Raw genomic sequence first — 21,438 nt, 5'->3', positions numbered from 1 at the left:
TTATGGACTGAATTATTCAGATATTTTGAAAAACTGGTGGAATTCCCCTTTAAAACTTACATTACTTTACAGCTTAAAAAATTACACAAAAGCTTACCTTACGACTCACCATAAAGTGTGAATTAATCTTACCTTATGACTTAAACATCCTTAAAACCTTTAAGAATTGACCTTAAAAGCTGCCTTACAGCAGGTTTCAAGACGTAACACTTAGTGAATTAAAAGTACTTTATGGACGTACTTTAAAACAAACCTTAGAATTTACCTTTTAATTTACATCAAAACTGACAACTAACAAATGACCTTAGCACTTCCAGCTTACTTTAAAACAAGTGATCTTAAAACCTGATCATTTACCTTCCAATTTGCATCAGAACTTACCTTACAACTTAGAACTTATCTTAACGCCAGCATACTGACTTTTTAAACTTTCTAAAACAAAGTACCTTTAAACTTTAGTACCCTAACATTTGCATTAAAACCTGCTTTACAGCTTAAAACTTACCTTGTAAATGTTCTACGACCATAAATCTTAGAATTTACCCTCAAATTTACATTAAATCTTCCCAGCTCACCTTACTTTACCTGATAATGTATTATCCATATACGCTATTGTTCTTCGCCTGTATGTACGTGCTGTCATGAACGTAGGCTAGATAGATAAATACAAAACTTTCCCTCCTCATTTTCTATAAACCTTAAAATCCTAAAATACTGTAACGAAAAAAGCCACTTAAAAATAATTGTACTAATAACAATTATAATAATAAATGTCTGAGTGCATCATTTCTCCTTTGTGATACCTGCAATGAATATATACTGCAAATACATTCTCTATATTAACGCAGCATGGCTTTAGATTACTTTTAATCACGTTTAATTACTTCTGTTGAAAGTACCCGTTGAACAGTAAAACGCAGTATAAGTAGAGTCGAACTGTTTATTTACTTTTTTTGGTGGTACCAAATTCATTCATTTGGTGATACCCATTCATTATTGGGACTCGACAGCGTTTGCGCAGCGCGGCCACATCTGAGCCGCGCGCTCCCTCTAGTGGCGAACAGCAGAAATTGCGCACAACATCAAATATGCCGGTCTTCAGAGCCCTGACGGAAATCTGGTATACGGCAATACATGGATTTCAAATGTATGACATATATTAGCAGATATGGATTTCTCTTATATATCCAACTTATATTAGTCACATATGGACATATATGTTACATTTATGCCACCTTCTTTAAATTGGCCGTTTTCAAGTGTGAGGCATATTTCAGCCATATATCAACAAAACACATATAACACATCTATTTAACAATATTTGATGGAAAACATTATCCATGTATAGAGGGCATATATTACTCCTATATGCTAACTTCATGTTATAGTATAAGGTTTTGTCCATCTTCATTGTTTTTTCCACATACTTCCTAATGAAGTAAAATATTATAATAGCTACATAACTAAACTCCAAAAACATATGTAAGCTATGCAATAAAATCATTAAAACATGAAATAAATAAAAGTTTTGTTCACTGACACAAGTTAACATGGTAACAGTTAAACGGTAACTGTACTGGGATGTATTTTTAACCATGTATCAGATATATATGTATGATCCATAAATTATGCATATATGTCCAATATTTGGCGAATAACAAACGTTTGGCGAATGGTATTCGGTTAATTTCTGGCTGATTCCAGGTTGTTTAGCTGTTCTTCTGTCACAGCTGCCGACTGAAAAGCTGCTCAGTGGTGATGACAGTTTGGGAATTTAGTGTAGTCTCATCTTCAGAGTCTGACCAAATCGGCTGTCGGTCAAATCTGATCTTAAAAGTGTCCATTTTCTGTTTGTGCACAAAGGAAGAAGTAAAAACGTTCAAATGGCTTGAGCGTCTCCTACAGCTGCGAAACTCGTTGCTTAGCAACGGCGTCTTAGCGGAGTGATACAGTGTTTGTGAAAAACCCCTGATGTTATGGCAAAATATCAGCACGGTTAGAACGCTTCTCAACCATCAGCTTGCGTGGCCAGAACTAACTGTTGTATAAATGTCCAATATTTGATACTTACATATATGCACACCATATCTGTACATATATTTTAAAATATATGCCCGACCCGTATATGTGCATATATGTCCATATATCAGATTTCCATATGGGTGGTTTCAGTGGCACCCCTGACTTGTCTGTCCATTATGTGTTGATGCAAGCAAGCAAATAAATAAATAAATCCCATTTATTGGTTTACCAATGCTTCTGCTCTTAAAACATTCCTTACAAGCAAATAGTAAAGAAATCAAATACCACAATGGATATGACACGGTAAACATTTATGGTTCCAGATAAAGAGGATATACCGAGATAAAAATAACACACTTAAACAAAAAGGCACTTAAATAATTAAACATTTAATATTTAAATTACATCTGATTTAGTGTGGTCTTACACAATTTCCATAACACACATGCCATACTGTCATAACATTGAGGTTCCTGTCTTATTATTAACCCAGGGCCTTTTAAAATCATAGCGCGGATGATGGATTTCAGTGACAATCAGTGAAACCGATTTTTAAATGCTGAATTTGTTCATGAACATCTCCGCATGTCCATTCTGAGGTTCTGCCCTCGACTGAAAGGTCTGTGCAACGTATCAGTGCTGCCAATGAGGACACAGGTGAGACTGCACTGAGAATTTGTGTGTGTGTGTGTGTGTGTGTGTGTGTGTGTGTGTGTGTGTGCGAGTGTGCTGGTTTGTGATGGCTCATTTCAGCTGTCCGATTCTGATGGCAGTTCTGAGTTTTTAGAGTTTTTGCTCAGTTGAAGGTGGCGCTTCTGGAGCGTGTGCTCACTCGGGCCCAGCCGAACAATCTTCCCACTGCCCAGACACTCGTCCCCCTTATACAGAACCGCAAACTACAAAGAAAAAGCAGAGAGGCCCAAACATAACTCAAATTACTCATCATGGGGGAATTTTACAGGATAACAATTCAGGCCATGATGCTACTCACTCGTTTGGAGAAATGGACAAAGATTTCACGACCCATTGATAAACATAGCTCACCTTTCTTTAAGAGGGGAATTCCACTAATTTTTTTCAAATTTTCTGCATGATTCAATCATGGACATGTAAACACATTCAGAGCAGTTCCTTCTTTACAGTGCTGATTTTTTACAATCCAAACATTTCATTTATATATTTATTAAGCCGACACATTTTTTAATATGTAATGCTGATAATGATAAAATAGTGGTACATCTGAAAAAAATGCTTTCTTTGGGGGACTACCTTACAATGCCTGCATGTATCTCTCTGCCATTAATATATTTATAAACACTTCTGTGAAAAAAATGGGGCAAGCCCACAATATAATGGTTTTTAATGATGATTTTCAACTGTTTTAAGGCATCATTGCTGAGTGGAACAATATTGACTCGTCTTTCTGTACAAATGCTTACCAGTTCACTCACAAGACTACCGTAAATCAACATATCAGGCATCAGGTTGCATATTCATAACCTTTTCATGTGACAACTTTCTGTGAGATAGCTTTTAGAGGCATTAAAGATGTCTGGTTCCTACCATCACCACTGTGAACAATTCCAAGTTGGTAAGTTTTTGTACTTTGAATTTCACATCAAACCACTCTAAATGACTTTGTTTATATCTCAACCATTTAATCATTCAGATGGTCTCAAATATTGAGGGAACTTTCCTTTAAAACCTAGATTTGGAAATAGTAACATGGATAGGAGTTCAGGAAAACACATGGTCTTTTGTATGAAAAAGACTGATCTGTAATGAAGGAACAAGACTGGAATGTTCAATAATAAACTGTTTATTACATATTCACCACAGGTTTGTCTATAAAATAGAATTAAAATTAAGTCTGAAAAATATTAACACCAAGACCTTCATTCTCCCCTCTTCCAATCTGGCATTTAATGTTACATTCAGTAAGTTATAACTCATATTTCTGTAACATTTAATGGAATATTTATAGTTTACCTGTCCAGGTGTGAGAGCTCTCAGTGGCCATTTTGCTGTTATCCACACTGATCCATCCAGATTCAGGGTCACAGTGCAAGGACCTGATATGCACATACATGTAGATACATATACAACATACAGCCATATGCAATGTTTAAGCACTCCTGGTCACCCTTATGTTTTGTTGATTTTTTAAGTGAAAATAAGTTCCTCTACAGAGAACACACCTCTGCATTTTTATGCACAATTACTGTTTATTGGCTAATTTGAACATATTGGGGAAAAATAAAAATTGTTATTGAAGTTATTTTAAAAAAAAGCTGTGGCTGTATTTTTTCAATGTGTTAAAGTTCCTGTACAGAATGTCTTTACTTTTTACCTATAAAACCAACAAAACATGTAGTTTGCCCAAATATGTTGAAACGTTTGCATACGACTTTATACACTCAAAATTATTACAGATACCTTTTATGCCTATTCATCAAAGACATTAACTCAATAAATATGTAAAAATAAACAAATGAAAAAAGAGGTCTACAAAAGAAAACTGTAGTTGTACATTCTGAAGATTCATGAAAACTGACTCACATAAAGGCATTTGGTGTAGGAAGCGAAAGTGACAGTCCATCATCTGAGTTCGGATCAGTTCAGCAGGAGGCTCCTCAGTTATCCAGTGAAACCGATCTGTCTGTACTGTGTCCCGTAACAGTGCTGGGTGGTTGGTGGTAGGGCCCTAAAAATGTGGAACAGGCGCTTAAAATGTACAATAGCATTTAAAAGATTGTAATCACTTGTCATATTAATTGTTGTTATTTTATTTAATAATAACTTAAACAATGTCGAGTGAAATACTATAACACTGACACAATACCTTAAAGGTATTTCAATCATTTTTCTTTCCCAAATGCTTCAATGATGTTTTTGGGAACATCAAGAAGTTATTAAATGATAAATGATGTACTGTGATTATCTATTTACAGCATTTTCTTGATAATATAATGCATAATATAGTGTTCATTTTAGTATAGCTTCATTCTCAATATTCTCAGTCTTTACAGAATCATCTATGGCTCTGTTCATCATTCTGGGCACTCTGAACATTTCTTCACTGTTTACAGCTTCTTACAAATTAGCTGAAATCTGTAAATCTGTTTCGAGCAGAAACATCATAATGGAATCATTTCAAACATTTACAAGATTTTATTTTAAATTAAAATCCCAAAAAACCACAGTGATCCCAAACTTCTACAGAACTGCAACACAAAATTATGTGTAACTTACAACAAATATCTCTCCAGTCGTGATGTCTTTATCAACCACAAACCACGGGTCTTTCTGGCCTCCTATCCGTGCTCTCTGTCCTAAGGTAAACGTGAACCAACCTGTGCGGAAAACACAGCATAAATGTCTTACGCTGTCCAGATAGCACCAATGGCCATGTAACACTACTAGACAATTAAAAATTAAAAACTGATATACCTTTATGCTTCCCCATTATCTTCCCATCTTCAACAGAGACAAAATGTCCAGGTTTGGGTTCTAAATACTGTGACAGTGAGAGGTTTCATTTAAAACTCAGACACAGTCCACATCATATCATACAGTATGGCAATACAGAATGAGTGAGTACTGATGTACCTCAAGAATAAAATCTTCAAAGTGTCGCTCACCAATGAAGCAGATTCCCATGCTCTAGAAGAAAAATGAAAGCATGTACAAGCTGTCAATTTACAAGAACTGAAGTTTTGTTTGTGCTCATTTAGATCACATTGTAATACACAGTGATCTTCTTGCATTTATATTTTCTAATGCAAGGAATACACAAACATGACCACAGCTCTTAACTGTGGTATAATCACGATGAAGCCAGAGACATACTCAACGCAAGTTTGTCAATGCAAATGACAACACTATGGTCCTGCTCTACAAAGTCAACGTGCATTCTTAAGTTACTTTGGTGGTTAAAAAAATACACAGATGACAAAAATCAGAGACTTAGTAAACACGATCTGCTGTGTTACCAAATAGCCACAACAACTAAACATGTCAAGAGTAGATGAGAGTGTACTGCTTTACTTGTTCTACTGAAAAGGTGATGAGGTATCATATCATCGCTGTCAGAGCGAAACTTCATGTCTCCAAAATGTGAGCTCTACAGGAGAACCAAAAAACTTTCTTAACCCCTTAAATGACAGGGCCCACCAGCGGGCGCAGGGTTTTATTACACACTTCTATAACCTAAGAATAGCTCAGCCAGTTTGCACTGAAGCCCCTGTAGTTACTGAATAATAGTATGTAATAACCTGGGATTTTAAGGGGTTAACTTGAAATGAACTATATGTATGGATTATATGGAGGTAATTTTGGACCATTTTTATTTGTCCATTCATCATGAAATTTTTTACATGTAAACGGCAGCTGTTATTTTTAAAATATAAAAAGTATACAAAAATGGAGAGGTTTTCTTCTGGCAGTGATAATGCACGTATATGTATGTGTAATGTGGGGATGCAGCCCAGGACTGAATCAAACCTCTTTTAGTAAGAGAGTCAATTGGGCGAGCCACCTACTGAAAGTGGTGCAAAGGACAAAGGTGCAGAGCAAATTAAGACTCAAAGGGAGAACTACAGGAAGAATTTAAAAGAACTTGAAAGAAACTCAAGAAAGTGGCAGTACACAGACTAAACTTTGAAAACTGGAAAAGACACAAAAACATTGACGTGCCCCACTGGGGGCACAAAGTGGAGCCACAAGGCAGAGAGGCCTAGGAGTTCCCACTGAGCTACTGCTCACTCCCATGGAAAGGCCAGGGGTGAGAGGAACCCAAGAGCTCAGGAAAAAAATAAAATATATACATTTTTTTTATATCTATACTTACGCTAAGTGACTCAGGAGCAACTTACTCTTATTACTTATTACTTAGCTGAGTTGGTCGATACATGCACACAGCAAGTTAACTTAAGATAGAGCAGTGTCAGAGCTCCTCTTAAGTAGGCTGGTCCAGGTGATATTGGTTGGCCTGATTGCTAGGGATGAGCTCTGTGCCTCCCTTCAGTAGCCACAGCTGGTCTCGCAGACTGTTGCATTATGAGAACCAGTTCTATGAGAGCCTCGTCGAACTGACAGTCTGCTCTGACAGTTGACCTGAAGAAAGCACACTGGCGATGCAAGACAGCTTGGCCTGACTTGGCCATCGCTACAGTGTCCTTTACAGCAACACTCAAAATGCAGCTTGCACTGCGTTAGGTGTTGCATCGTGACACTTCTTCTGAACACAACAATACACAAAACAATACACAAAACTGCACACATACTTGCGTGTCATATGTTTCTGGCCTCTGCACAGCCTTGAGTGCCTTAATGTCTTATTATAGAAAGGAAGCTGCATTACCTCTTTCTTCTTCAGGACATGATGGAAACCTGCCTCAGCAGCGATCTTCTTTACAAAATCTTTAGTGAGCCCCGCTAATGGAAAGATGGTCTGTCGCAAGGCATCCTGGGAAATTTGACTAAGGAAGAATGTTTGGTCTTTAAGGCGATCAGCACCTTGGTACAGCCTCACAGCTGGAAATCAAAAGATCAGAATGATATAAAATGTGACACAATTAGGTATACTACAGCCATGCATGCTAAATAAAATTGTCCATAAAACAGAACTGAATGCAATCCGTTAATGCACAATTTATCACCCCTGCCCCCCAACCCCGTCCATCAACGAAAAGGGACCACCACAGGACCACTGCTGACCAGATATTATTTAGGTGGTGGAACATTCAGCATGGCAGTGACAACAGCATGGTAGAAGCATGAGGCAGAAGTCCGCTGATAAGTTGCGCAACTATGCACTTACATTGGTGTTTATGATAAAACGGCCAATGAGTATAGGTACAAGGTAAGTATACCTAGTAAATGGCACCTCAGTGTAGATGGAACAACCCAAAATACTATTTTTTGTATGTAGGAGCAAGAAGTAGTTGGACAGCAGTTTTCTAAGCAACAAGGCACATATTAATACCATGCCAAGAGTCAGGCCTGGCAGTAAGAGGGCTGAATGAACACTTACGATTTCTGATCTCCAAGCGATCTCTGAAAAGAGGCCGTGGTGCTGGTGTGTGTGTCTGCTGAAAAACCTCCTCGTCCTCCAGAGAAGTCCTTGCATAGTGACCAGTTGCCATGGCATCAGCACCTGAATATTGGATAGAGTAGATTTTTCAAGTGCAGTTTCTGAGCATGTCGGAAATAACATGCTCCAAAAAGTTGTAATAGTCTCAATACCATCAAAAATCTTATGCCATAACAACTACTTTTGTGTGTTGTATTTTTTATTTTTGTGAAAATGCATTGCTTGAAGAATGGTACTTCACAAAAGCCTCTTTTGTTTTACTTGTTTATTTGTTTTCAGGATTATGTATGCTATTTTTCATTGTTGTGCAAACAAACAAAGAAATAAATACAGATCAGAGCAGTTGTTACCTACCCTTTTTTCAGAGATGTACTGCCCTGTAGAGTTTAGCTGTAACCCACTTGGCAAATTTAATTATAACCTTTTTTCCCCCTCATAGATCCATTGCTTGAGAAAAAGTACTTTGTACAAGCCCCTTTCACTTTTCAACATTTCCTACATATTCTTCTATGTTTCCAAGATTTCTTGTTTTTCCTTACTGTGTGCACAAACCAACCAACCAACCAGCCAACTAACCAAACAAGCAATTAACAAATCATTCAACAACTTAACCAATCATTAAATCTATAAAAGGTTAAAGCAGTGGTCACCAGCCCTGCGCCTGGAAATTAAACTGTCCTGCAGAGTTTATCTCTAACTCAATCAACCCTTTGAAATGCTGGATCAGGTTAGAGGTTGGGTTAGAGGTAAGACCTTTAGGAAAGTAGATGATCAGGAGAAAAGCTAATGACCGCTGGATTAAAGTATGCATACTTACCTAAAGAACTGACTGCATACTGATAGAAGTGTTTGAATTTGATATGTTTGTTGCATATTATGTCAGGATTTGGAGTTCTGCCCTTCTGGTATTCCCTAAGAAGATTACTTCAAAAAGAAAGAAGATAAACACAAAAGTAGCATCCCAGACAGCAGTGTTTAGGCACATAAATGAACCCAGCAGCAGTCATTGGACTGTAAAGAAGAGTCTGATTCTGTAACATACCTAAATACTTCGTGCCAGTACTCTTTGACATAGGAGACCTGATGGAAGGGCATATCCAGCGCCCGGCACACTTTATAAGCATCATCACAGTCTCTTTCTGAAGTGCACACTCCTCTTTCATCCAAGGAATCCCAGTTCTTCATGAAAACCCCAGTGACATGGTAGCCTAAAGAAAAGAACAATCATGTCGCCTGGTTTAAAGGAATAACATTTTTCCTCGAAAACAAACAGATGAATTCACAATAATAATTATGAAAAATTGTCACTGTGCCCAGTGAGTCTGCAAAATGGTAGGTTTCAATATCTTCAAATAAGCGCTATGAAAGAATGTACAAATTTTGAGAAGTAATTTTTTGTAACTATTGGTGCTACACGCATGAATTTCTCAGGGATTATTCTTTGGTTAAAGGTGTGTTTAACTAGAGAGAAATGTATTTGAAACAAAAACACTTGCTGAGTATCCAGAATGCCAAATGTATGGCTTTTTCCTTGCATAACAGAGTTTTAAGATGCATTTCTTGATGCAGCAGTGGACTGTGTTGAGTGATAACGGTACTCCCGAGTGCTATATTTAACACAGTAGCATGATGTTTTCTCATGCAATGCCATCTGAAGGCTCGAAGAACATGCACATTCAACAATGGTGGAATCTTTTCACAATACTGTGTATGGTACAAAGTGGTGAGCCACAACACATCTTTGCTTGCGAAGACTGAGCTTTTGGTCTCCTTTTATACCAAATCGTGATACCCTCACCTGTTACCAATACCCCTGCTTAATGAGGAATATTTCAAAACGGTGTAACTTGGATATTCTATAAACTTTTCACTCTTATTTTGCCCCTGTCCCAATGTTTTTTGAGCGTGTTGCAGGCATTACATTCAAAACTGTTTATATTCACAAAATACAATCAAGCTGGTCAGCCAAAACATTAAAAGTCATTTCTTTGTACTTTTGTCGGTTGAATAAAGGTTCAAGAGAATTAACAAATCACTGATTCCTGTTTTTAGTCCATTATACATATCCCAGGTTTTCTGGAAATGGGGTAACTAACTGATGAGACCTGATCTCACATCAGTATTCTTGTTCTAAGATGTTTGATAAATATGGGCCTAGATCATTACAAGCTTGCTATATTTGTAGTAGTTGACGAGCAGTGAATGGAGCTGTAAGAGTCATAGAGTTTCAAATAGTATTTTTATTTTATTTTTTGCTTTTTTCCACTTCTATTGCCCAAAGAAGCCTATAGAAGGTAACTGTACTGGAATTAGCCTTTAAAGAGGTCAGTAGAGTAGTCTAACCTAAAACATAAAAGTACTACTTCTGTGAAATAATAACTCAACTAGAAGTAAACGTGCATTTCCAAGAACAAATTGAGTGGAAACACAAAAGTAGAAGCTAAAAAAAACTACTTCAGTAATGAGTAAATTATAGAACTGCAGAGGAACTTAGTACATCCAGCATTTTCAGCATAGTAACTGATGTAGGTACTCTTGCTCCAAAGTGAGAGGAGGGATCATTCACCAAGCAGTACAGATGCTGTCAACAACACAACAGTGAAAGTAAACGGTAAAAATGAGTAAGTTAACTGTTAATGCCTAAAATGGAACTGAGTAACAGGTACATTAATTTCCTCACAAATAGAAGTAAAGGTATTATCATTTAGACACCAATCCGTATAAATATTAGACTAGATGTTAGTAAATGTGACCAGTGACTCCCCACCTCGGTCACCATCCTGCACCATAAATAAGCACCTGAGATACTTTGGTTATCTTGACTTTCTCACCTCTTTTCTTGAGTAAAAGCGCAGCGACAGAGCTGTCCACTCCACCGGACATAGCACACACCACATGTCTCACTACACCCATGATTTTCACTCAGACTCTTTACAAGCATTACATTAATCATGTTTATCATTCCCAAAGCTGTCATGCTCGCCCACAGGGCATCTCCATGTTCGCGGTCCGTCTCGAAACACTATCCGACAGGAAACCGATCTAGAAATAGTTCCGAGTAGCTTTTCCCACGACTCAATATCACACCGCAGCGCTACGCCGAGCAAGTTTGGTTCAAAGTTTAAAATATGCGCGCTTAATATCCTGAAATACATTACGGTAAGTTTTGTTTTGCATGGCATGATGTTTTAACAAACGGTTGTTGTTTGAATAGACTTAGACCGAAGTGACTAACATACATTCATGCTGGATTGTATGAACTGCATTCACTGGCTGCGTCCAAAACCGCGTACTTACTCAGTAAGTAGCATGTCAAAAATAGTACACCATCAGTAGAAGTCCATTCAGTAGTGTAGTATGTGTAGTATAGCAGTACGTGGTTTTGAACGCAGTTATTGTGTCATCTCTACCATTCACCTTTCAAAATCTGCAGAAATATAGAGCTGAGTGAGTTTAGTATTTGGCCTGGACACACGTAACACCAAGACAGCAATGTAATAAAGCGTTGGGATTAAGTTTGCACTTGGTACTACTGGTATTAAATTAGACTGCATGGTTTTTAACTTGTCAAAAATACTTTAAGCAAGTGATCTACTTCATCAGTATACAATAGTCAAATAGACAGACGACTAGATTTAACATATGGTGCATAACAGGTATACTGTTATTGAAATGCAGCAGGCCTCAAACTCACAGCTCTAGCTATGGAGGACCTGACAGCAGACAGCATTACTCTCCGGATGCTTCAAGAAGCTCGGGACACAGTCACTTCCAGCCCTTTGGGAGTGATCAGCACCCCCATGATCCCCTGGTGCCAGACCACGCTGCCATCCCACTTGTCCTGTAACATTCATCTAAAGCTGGAGAACATGCAGAGGACTGGTTGGTTTATTTGAATGTACATGTTTACACAATTTTTACAGAGCAGATCACTGAAGAGACGCCATCTGTTTATAGTTTATAGCCCAGATTTGTGGAAAAATGGGTCGACTTTCAGTAGAAAAAAAAAAATTGTGAGTTCAGCTTCTTCTATTATAAGGGTTTAAAATTACATTACCCATCTATTTGACTGGAAAGAAGACAGTTACAGCTCTTATATGACACCCACATTTTGAAGGAGTTGAAGAGGTTAATAATTTAGTTTATTCCTTTAATGAGTCAAGGGATTCATGGGATATGACAAACCTGAATAGTTTTGGTCAAAATAAGTGAGCCAATGTTTAACCTTGTTGTATCTGAGTGTTCTTAATATACTGTAGGATCTGTTCACTTACCAATATTGTGTAGCTGCTGTTTGATCCTATTTTATGATATAAAGCCACTGAGTCATATGATTGAGGCCAAATTCCTCTACCAAGACTGTATTTGCAACATGTACACGATTTGGACAAAGCATAAGCAAATTGACAAAACATAATTTAAATGCAGCATTATTGTTATTCTTTTTCATGTTATCTGTTTTTTTCCACTTTTTCACCAACAGGGTCATTTAAAATCAGGGGTGTTGCAAATCAGTTTGCTAAGCAATCCAAAGGTGGTCATTTTGTCACAATGTCTGCTGGGAATTATGGGAAGTCCTTTGCATATGCCTCTAAACACTACAGGACAAAAGGCAAAGTTGTGATGCCTGAAACAGCCCCCATGTCCAGATCTCTTCTAATACAAGTAAGACCTTGTAACGCCTCCAGGAATCAAATTCTTTTATAATGCTTGCAGTGCAACTTACTCAAAACTCATTTGAATTCATGGTATACCAACAGCGTTTTGGCATTGAGGTTGAGCGAGTGCCAACACCGTGTCTTATGGATGTAGTTAATCGATGCGTTCAAGAGGACAACATGACTTTTTTGCATTCCTACAATGACCCAGATCTCATAGCAGGACACGCCAGGTACATAATGACTCATTATTATCATCTTAATATAAAATATTGATCACCAAGATTTGCAAAATCAAACACAAAAGTTAGAAAATCCAGATTAAACTCGATACCGAGCTGAAGAGATTGAATCAGATGTGTCTGATCTAGACAATCTTATGGTATTCAAAAGTAGAGTACTGTTCAAATCCTTAATCATATATATATATATATATATATATATATATATATATATATATATATATATATATATATACAATAATAACTCATGCACTCACTGAAACAATGTAAACTAGACACCAAAATGGATTTTTTAAAATGTATTTTTAGATGTTTTGTTAAATATTTCAAGTATTTTAGGAACAGAACTTTTAGATGACGTGTAATATACAGTAATTGTTTTTGTTTGTCTTGAGAACTGGTGACTCTTGAAATATGAGGCATTCTGGATGTTAATTTTATTATAACATTTTCAATGACATTGTAAATCTTTCTCAGCCATTTCAGAAGCTCTGTTTACAGCTCTGTTCATCATTCCAAACATATCTAAAAAGTCTAAAATTGTTACAGCTTCCAAGCTTCATAGCTTCCTACTGATTAACTGAAAATGACTGTGTGGAACACGTTAGAACCATTTTATACATGTATATTAAGCGAAATGCTTTAATAATACTGAAGACATTAGTTCTAAACTTTTGTACCAGTACTAGTAAACTGGCTATTGCAACACCAAAACATATTAGCCTATAACACCAAGTCATCCACCCGATACCCAGTATCTGTACTGGGCTGATATCAGCAGAAAATGTTGGATTCAATACCGGACAAAAAAAAATAAAAAATCTGATCCAATCATGTACCAAACCTAGACTTTTCAACTGAATAAAAAATACTAAGAAATAAATCTGTGCTCATGTTGTTTGCTGTGTTTCTTCCTGTGGAGTAATAGAGTGTTTGAGTAGTTAAGCATCATAATCTACTTTTAGATGTACATCAAGTGAAGTGCTTCAATTAAAAATAGCTTATTTTGAAGCTTAGTAGTTTTAAAGAGGAGATATCATGTCAAATATCATATCAGTATTGACAGATCAGCATCGGTATCGTTATCAGAAAAAGTGGGGTGCCATCTCTAATTGCATGTCCTTCACGTGTATGGTACTGTAGTCTTGGCTTTGAGATCCTGGAGGTGGTCCCTAATCCAGATGTTGTGGTAGTGTGCTGTGGTGGAGGGGGCTTACTTGCTGGAGTGGCAGCTGCCATTAAACTGTCTGGATGTGAAGGGACAAGAATCTATGGAGTGGAGCCAGAAGGAGGTGAAGACTTAATGACAGCGCTCATGAAATATAATGTGAATCAACAAATATCATAGATAAAAATGATTATATAGCATAAGTTGATTGAATTGGATACATGGATGGATAATTTTATTACTCAGATTGATTTACTCATGGAGCAAGAGTGGCATTAGTCCTTATTCATTGATTAACCCTTTCACACTTGACAGCATGCACCATGTACAAAAGCTTCATTGAGAAGAAGCCTGTCAGCATGGACAGCAAAAGCATTGCCTCGGGTCTTGCGCCACCGTTTGCAGGTAAAAATTTCTTCGTCTCAAGTCATGAATGCTTTTAGGTTTCTGTTCAATATTGTGTGAGTTCGCTGAAGAAATGTAAGCTGTTTTAGATGAAATAGCAATATTTTACACCATTTTCCCATTTCTCCAAATATAGGCATATACAACCACTCCTGGTAAAATCAGTGTTTTGATGTTAACACATCCTCTGCAGTGAAAGTAAATATGGCATTTTCTGCAGATTTTAGTGCACAGTTTCTATTTATTTTGCTGCGTTTAACATTTTTATACAAAAGTATAAACATAAAATATGAAATATGCCATAACTTTCACACAGGCCACATTTTATGTTTAATTTTTTTCCATTTCCGTTTTAGCATTGCTGCGTACTATTGTCCATTTCTATACATAACAGTACATCATATAGGGTCAGAAAGCACATAAGCAAGACTTTTTGAGATTCCTTAACAACTTGATCACAGTTTAAGGCAAGTGTTTGATGATTTAGGGATGCAGTTTGCATAATGCTAAACCGGTGACTATATACTTACATTACTCGTCAGCAACATTAGCCCTGTAGCTCCAGTGCAAAACTATAGAAGCAGACTTCAAACAGCAAACATCTGTTGGCTAATCAATTACATTTGAGATGAGGGAGGAAAATGTGTAAATTAGATTTTTAACCAAACCATCACTTTAATCAATGTGCAAATAACATTTGTGTTGTCACTGTCAGTACCCCTCTGACATGCTGTCTGTTTTCTGTGCGACGTCTCTCAGGTGCTCTGCCATATGCCTTGTGTCAAAAGTATGTGGAGAAGATAGTGTTGGTGAGTGATGAAGAAATCAAGTCTGCTGTGTCCACTCTCTATAGAGCCGGCCTGGTTGTAGAGCCCTCAGGATCTGCTGCTTTTGCTGCCATTGTTAATGACAGAATACCTGACATTACTGGCAAAAACGTTGTGGTCGTCCTGAGTGGAGGGAACATTGGAAAAGATGAGCTTACCAACTTCCCTGATTGAGTTATAGAGTAATTTAGATTAAGCTTTTGTAATAGCAATTCAACTACAACGAGTTTTAGACTTAATTACAGTGGATTACAATTATATTGAGCTCTGTGATCAGTTTTTGGCCAAAATAAAATTCTCAGGCTATTTTCAAATGTAAACTTCTACAATAAAATAGTATATTGTTTTCATCATCTGTATTACTTGACTGTGTCAATATTCCCTCCAGTCATATTGTACACATTATACCAATATAATTTAATGGAATCATGAAAATATGAAATCTCATGATGCATTGAATCACCTAAAGATCAGTGATTTGGGATCAGTTTACAGCTCTACTGTTTTACTCTCTTTTTCTGTGAATAGAACTTGATGTATTTATGAATTTAAGTATAAATTTATGGTATAAAAACCAACTTATATGACCAGTAGAACTAAATCAATGTCTAACTGTTGTGTTTCTAAAATGTTCTGATGTGGAAAACACTAAAGTCAAATAAATGAAATTAATAAAGATGTACAGTGCAGTGGTTGTTTATTAACAGTTATTAACTTTCCCAGTTTATGATTATTTATAACTGGAGTTTACGCCATCTGCATTCTCCAAGAGATAAAACGCTCCCTCACTTCATGCAGTCATGCACAGATCACATATATAACTGTATATATATTAAGTTATTTAAAATCTAATTACTACATATTCATGTGAAAAGTACATTTTAATTAACATTTTTTAAAATTGTGTATTCCAGTTGGATTGCTTCTCTGCCATAGCCTTAATTTTAAGTTATATTTCTGGGTAACTTCTGTTTTGTAAACCTTAACATGAATTAATGTCAGGGCATTCCTTGTTTCCCATTTATTTACTGTTTGCATGGCCACACAGATAGAGGATGTTTGCGGGAAATGACCATCACACTGATAAACTACCAAGACTGACAAAAACATTACTAAAAACCTTCATGGTGAGAGATTAAAAAAACAGGCTGCTTACTTTGAAAAAAAGTGCCGTATTAAAAAAACAACAAAAAAAAAAATACATTTTTTCTAACCTCTCTTTGTCCCATAGAATTAAACAGTATGTTTATGTTACTGTCCCTTTAAGACTGATCTATGCGAATAACCTCTGTTCTGATTGGCTGCCCTGAATTGCACCTTGATCAAAAAAAGCAGTCTGGGTTAAAGCACTCCTTTTAACCCCAACTGAATGGGACTAAACAGCTGCAGGCAAAACAGGCAGACATGTAAATGCGTTCATGGTAGTGACATCACAAAAAGAGCAACTGTTTTTGCAGATCAGTTTGCATAATGTGGACTGAATCAGGAGTAAATTTGTGAATGTTCTGAAGCTTTACCAGTGTTTACATCATGCATCTCTTATTTTACAAAAGCCGGGGAAATTCAGTTTGTATGATTTGGGCTCTTCAGCGGTTTCAGGACAGCACAGATATATTTTGGGACATGGCTTTCCTCAGATGTTCCTCATACCCTTCACACTTTCTGACTTTTGTGTGGGAGCTGGCTGTGAAGATCTACAGATGCAACCATCACGTCAGCAGGATATCTACATCTCCTCTCATTATGAATGAATGGACCTAATGAGGGCTGTGTAACAGAGAATGCTTAAAAAGGTACATGTCATAACTGTGTCTGAAACATAAACTTTGTCTACTCATACAGAATACTGAGGCCGGAAGGCAGCCAGTCATGTCCGAATTGAATATTTGTGTAAACAGCTGCTGCTGAGGCTCCTTCAATCAGCCATTTTTAGAAGGCACTGTAAATGTATCCTTCGACGCCTTCAATGTCCCATAATCCTTTGTGTCAGCACCAATGTGCTCAAGTAAAAATAGCTTTAAACATCAGTACAGTGGAGGAAACAGACTGGTTTGTGTACAAATATAATACTTTTTATTTTGGCTATAAAAAGTTCAGTGTGCTAGCCTCCTTAAAACACTTTTTTTCTGGGTAAAAGATGCTAATGCTACAGCTAGCAGTGAGATGTTGTGTCATAGCAATGACATGAGATATCCCTGCCTTCGAAAGTGCATCTCAAACACGAGTCAGTTGCAGGTACCTTCATCGCAATGCTGCCTTCTGAGGCCCTGACTTATGAAACAGCAATGACAGCTGCCTTCTGTCTTTCTTTCTTTTTTTTCCCCAGTTGGCCATGGCAGTACCACTGGGGGGCCAATGGCTGTAAGTTTTTATTTTTTTTTAATGCAAAAATGTATAGAACATTTATACTGAGCGCATTGATTGGTCTGGCAAAATGTTATCTAGTTAAATTTATATTTTAAACACATTAACGTAAAATGCTTCCGTTTTCAATTGTATGGAATTCATCCATCATCGATTATGATTAAAAGCTGGGCCATCTCCAAGCAAAGCAGCCACCGTATCTCAAACTGAGAAAACTGAGACAACCAAGCATAAACTAAAATGAAGAAAATGCAGCAGTGAGTAACAAGCACTATGCTTAAGAACTAAAAATAAGCAACTACCGCTGTGTGTTGTATGAGGTATGGTCAGATGAGGTATGGTCAGCTTTGAAGCCAAAGGATTTATGCTGTCACTTGGAGACTAAACACAGCAAGTGTGCATCTAAACCAAAGTGAATTGAGACAAAACTCCATTTACAACTCTCTTCCATTCTAACAAATATTCAGCACTTGGTAGCTGCCATATATCAGCTCTCCCCTTAGATGAGACAGGGAAAAAAAATTAGATCAGTTAAATCTTTCTGTGGGCTGTGAATTGCAAAAAAAAAATTACAATTAACTTCACTCTGATCAGATTTATTAAAAAACAATTTGGCAAATGTTTAAACACAAACATAAATAAACAGTTTTTTGTATAAGTAAAATTAAGCTCTAAACTTACAAATAAAGGTGTCAAAAATGACCGTTTGCAGCGATGCCATAGAGGAATCATTTTTGGCTCCATAAAGATAACCAAAATGTGGCACCGCTCCAGAGAACTCCTTCTGGGCACCTTTATTTTTAAAAGTGTTATGTCCTGTAGGTGCTAGCTAAGCTATACAACGTCCTTAGCGGCCATTCTGCAGACAACAGCGTCCAAAACACTTCCACACTTCTCCTCTTGAGGTGTGACTTTGTAAAGCTGAAATGACAAAAACAAAGGACTCACAATCAGATAACAACAACAACAACAACAGCAACAACAGTAACAACAATAATTTCAGATTTATTTATAAAGCACTTTTCAAATTTCAAATTTAATCAAAAGCTAAATTACAGAGATACATTTTGAAATGTTTCTTAAAATAGTGTACCGAGCTTGACTGCTTAATAAAAGAGGAATTGAGTTCCACAGTTTAGAAGCATAATAACAGAAAGAGGCCTCTCCTTTTTTCGTGTGTTTGCAGAAGGCCAGTATCTGCAGATCTAATATCACATGTTGAAGCATAAGTAGACAGACGTTCTGAGGTATGCAGGTACTTTAAGACTATTTAGAGCCTTAAAAACTAGTAGAACTTATCTCTATCATAAAAGGATACAGGTAGCTCTTTCAAAATATATGAGCTCTCTCTCTTTTGCATTACAGTAAACAACTCTGCACAAACAAGTTTCTCTGCATCGACCTGAGACAGAAAATGCCAAAGTATAGTAATATTTCTTAAATGATAATCTACTTTAGTGACTGCATTTACATGTGGGATAAAACAAAGCTCTACGGTTATACCTACATTTTGTACTTCAGGTGTGGTATACGAAGCTAAAGATCCTAGTTTCTAACAAAGCAACTTTCTACCATTTAGTATTTCAATTTTTTCTTGATTTAGTTGTAGAACATTTTGTGACATTCACTGAGAAATATCTACTACATTTGTGAACATGACTAGCATTATATGAAGGTAGGGATGGGAAATATGACAATACCTTATTGTTATCCTGATAAATTACATTACAGTATGCTTTTCTGTGAATACAGTTGTTTGGTCAAATTACAAACCCAATTCCGAAAAAGTTGAGACAGTATGTAAAATCCTAATTAAAACAGAAAGCAGTGATTAGTAAATTGTGTTTGATCTGTATTAAAATGCAAAATGGGGCAAAAAACACAATATTTGATGTTTTACCTTAAAATTGTGTTTTTTGTACAACCAATTCCAAAATAATTCATACTTTTTAATATTTTAAATGGTCTTTGTGTCTGTGCACACTGATCACATTTATCAAACCTCAGAAATATTGCGATATGTATTGTGTATAGTGAAGTACTGCAAGGTTAAATTTGTCATATTGCCCACCTCTACTGATGTCTATATAAATATACAAATTTATAGAACATAAAATAGAAATTGCATCTAAAATAAATCTGGATTAGCATGATCGAAAAATGTAACATACGCTCATAGAGGGTTTGGAACGCAGTACAATTAAATTAGCATTACTGGTCAAATAAAAGCACCTGTCCGATGCTAAGCATTTTTTTAACAATCAACACTTACCATTATGATTGCTTTATGATTATGATTGCATTACCTAGTTATTTTATTAATTCTTTGAATTTTCCTAGTAATTTTTTTTTTTTTTTGGCTTAACATCAGAATTTCATGATGCATACCTTCAAGTCATGATATTATATTGTTTTCCGTGAAAGACTATATCAGTGAACAAACCTTTTTTATCTTGGCAATGTCACACAGGGTGGACATCTGATCAGCTGGTATCTGCTGGCCGTCCACCTTAGACACAATGTCATCCTTGTTGAGATTGTCCTCTCTGTTATGAACCAGGATGACGAGGACTGCATCATCACCGTCTGAGATTCCAAACCGTTTAAAAGCCTCAGAGATCTGTGAGGCATAAAACATTTACAGCATAATAATTACACCACACACTAAAACTTCACCGCCACAATAAACTCAAACATATTTCTGAGATATTCTCGCCAATAATGAGCGGTACATATTTTATAACAGAAACTACTTACATTGTTGGTGGGTGAAAGACTGAAGATGATTTCTGAGTATAAGCTCCTCGTCTTCATTTTTCCTATCTTTTGCAAATGAACTGCTTTATTTGCTGCGACTAGAGCCTGGAAGGGATCCAATACCTTGAGAGGGAGAGAGGGAGGGAGGGAGGGAGGGAGGGAGGGAGAGAGAGAGAGAGAGAGAGAGAGAGAAGGAGGGAAAAAAAAGAAAAGTAAGAGCAAAAGAGAAAAAGACAGAGAAAGAGGGAAGGACACAAAGAGAGGGAGATAAACGGAGTGTGATGGAGATAAAAAGGAAGGGAGAGAGAGGCAAAAAAGGAAAAGAAGAGAGAGAGAGAGATGCAAAACAGACCTGAAATGTGTTGAAAGTGAAGTGACTTCTGTAAGGTTTACATTTTGGTTTACAGTTTGGTTTCACACATTAACTGCAATATACACCCCAAACGTAATAGTGACTGAAAGCAGTCTAATAGTGACTTTAACAGTGAGCTGGAAGTTGTTCAACAGTGACTATAATAGTGACTGAAGAAATGAACCAGCGACTGTAACAGCGAGTGAATCTTTACCATGCTCGGGTTAATCAGCGCGCCGGCTATTTGACCCTCCACTGCCATCTTTCTCAGCTCTGCACAGTTTTTGACATCTCTGAAGAGCAGCTGAGTTACTGAGTGTTCTGGAAAAAGCTCCAGATCCTGAGTTAAATGCATCCTGAGTGTTTAGCGCGAGCTCACCTAGCTAACTAACTCCAGCTAACTTCACGAGTACATTGGATCGGGACAATAATATTGTGACACCGTCGTTTTGCTAACGTTCCGTGTGTGGCTTTACGTAGTTTAAGCATTTGACTGACGTTAAATGGCGTATTAATTAATATGCAGATAATGTAATGTCAGCCATATTC

At 36.9% G+C, this 21,438-nt stretch overlaps 3 protein-coding genes across 4 annotated transcripts; 1 reads left to right on the top strand and 2 right to left on the bottom strand.

The window, feature by feature from the left end:
• Positions 1 to 2,225: 2,225 nt before the first annotated feature.
• Positions 2,226 to 11,141, bottom strand: trmu (tRNA 5-methylaminomethyl-2-thiouridylate methyltransferase). The gene is made up of 11 exons (XM_036577354.1): positions 10,948 to 11,141; positions 9,159 to 9,324; positions 8,934 to 9,040; positions 8,057 to 8,179; positions 7,385 to 7,557; positions 5,632 to 5,685; positions 5,473 to 5,539; positions 5,275 to 5,375; positions 4,582 to 4,726; positions 4,012 to 4,094; positions 2,226 to 2,918 (listed from the first exon to the last, which is right to left on the bottom strand). Exons 1-11 carry the CDS (start codon positions 11,027 to 11,029, stop codon positions 2,772 to 2,774), a joined length of 1,248 nt encoding a protein of 415 aa, XP_036433247.1. The 5' UTR covers positions 11,030 to 11,141; the 3' UTR covers positions 2,226 to 2,771.
• A 25-nt stretch (positions 11,142 to 11,166) lies between these two features.
• Positions 11,167 to 15,775, top strand: srr (serine racemase). Of its 2 annotated transcripts, none has more exons than XM_036577352.1 (7): positions 11,167 to 11,275; positions 11,798 to 11,998; positions 12,600 to 12,781; positions 12,877 to 13,007; positions 14,160 to 14,308; positions 14,500 to 14,589; positions 15,349 to 15,775. In XM_036577352.1, exons 2-7 carry the CDS (start codon positions 11,821 to 11,823, stop codon positions 15,588 to 15,590), a joined length of 972 nt encoding a protein of 323 aa, XP_036433245.1. In that variant the 5' UTR covers positions 11,167 to 11,275; positions 11,798 to 11,820; the 3' UTR covers positions 15,591 to 15,775. The 2 variants fall into 2 exon arrangements, with proteins under 2 accessions (XP_036433245.1, XP_036433244.1); XM_036577351.1 differs by having other exon boundaries at positions 11,795 to 11,998.
• A 2,585-nt stretch (positions 15,776 to 18,360) lies between these two features.
• tprkb (Tp53rk binding protein) lies at positions 18,361 to 21,383 on the bottom strand. Its single transcript, XM_036577350.1, has 4 exons — positions 21,104 to 21,383; positions 20,538 to 20,660; positions 20,224 to 20,400; positions 18,361 to 18,701 (listed from the first exon to the last, which is right to left on the bottom strand). Exons 1-4 carry the CDS (start codon positions 21,242 to 21,244, stop codon positions 18,615 to 18,617), a joined length of 528 nt encoding a protein of 175 aa, XP_036433243.1. The 5' UTR covers positions 21,245 to 21,383; the 3' UTR covers positions 18,361 to 18,614.
• Positions 21,384 to 21,438: the final 55 nt, after the last annotated feature.

Source organism: Colossoma macropomum, unplaced genomic scaffold (assembly GCF_904425465.1).
Source record: "Colossoma macropomum unplaced genomic scaffold, Colossoma_macropomum, whole genome shotgun sequence".
NCBI classification, from domain to species: domain Eukaryota; kingdom Metazoa; phylum Chordata; class Actinopteri; order Characiformes; family Serrasalmidae; genus Colossoma; species Colossoma macropomum.
The sequence above is the reverse complement of the archived record's forward strand: the minus strand, read 5'-3'. Positions and strand labels throughout refer to the sequence as shown.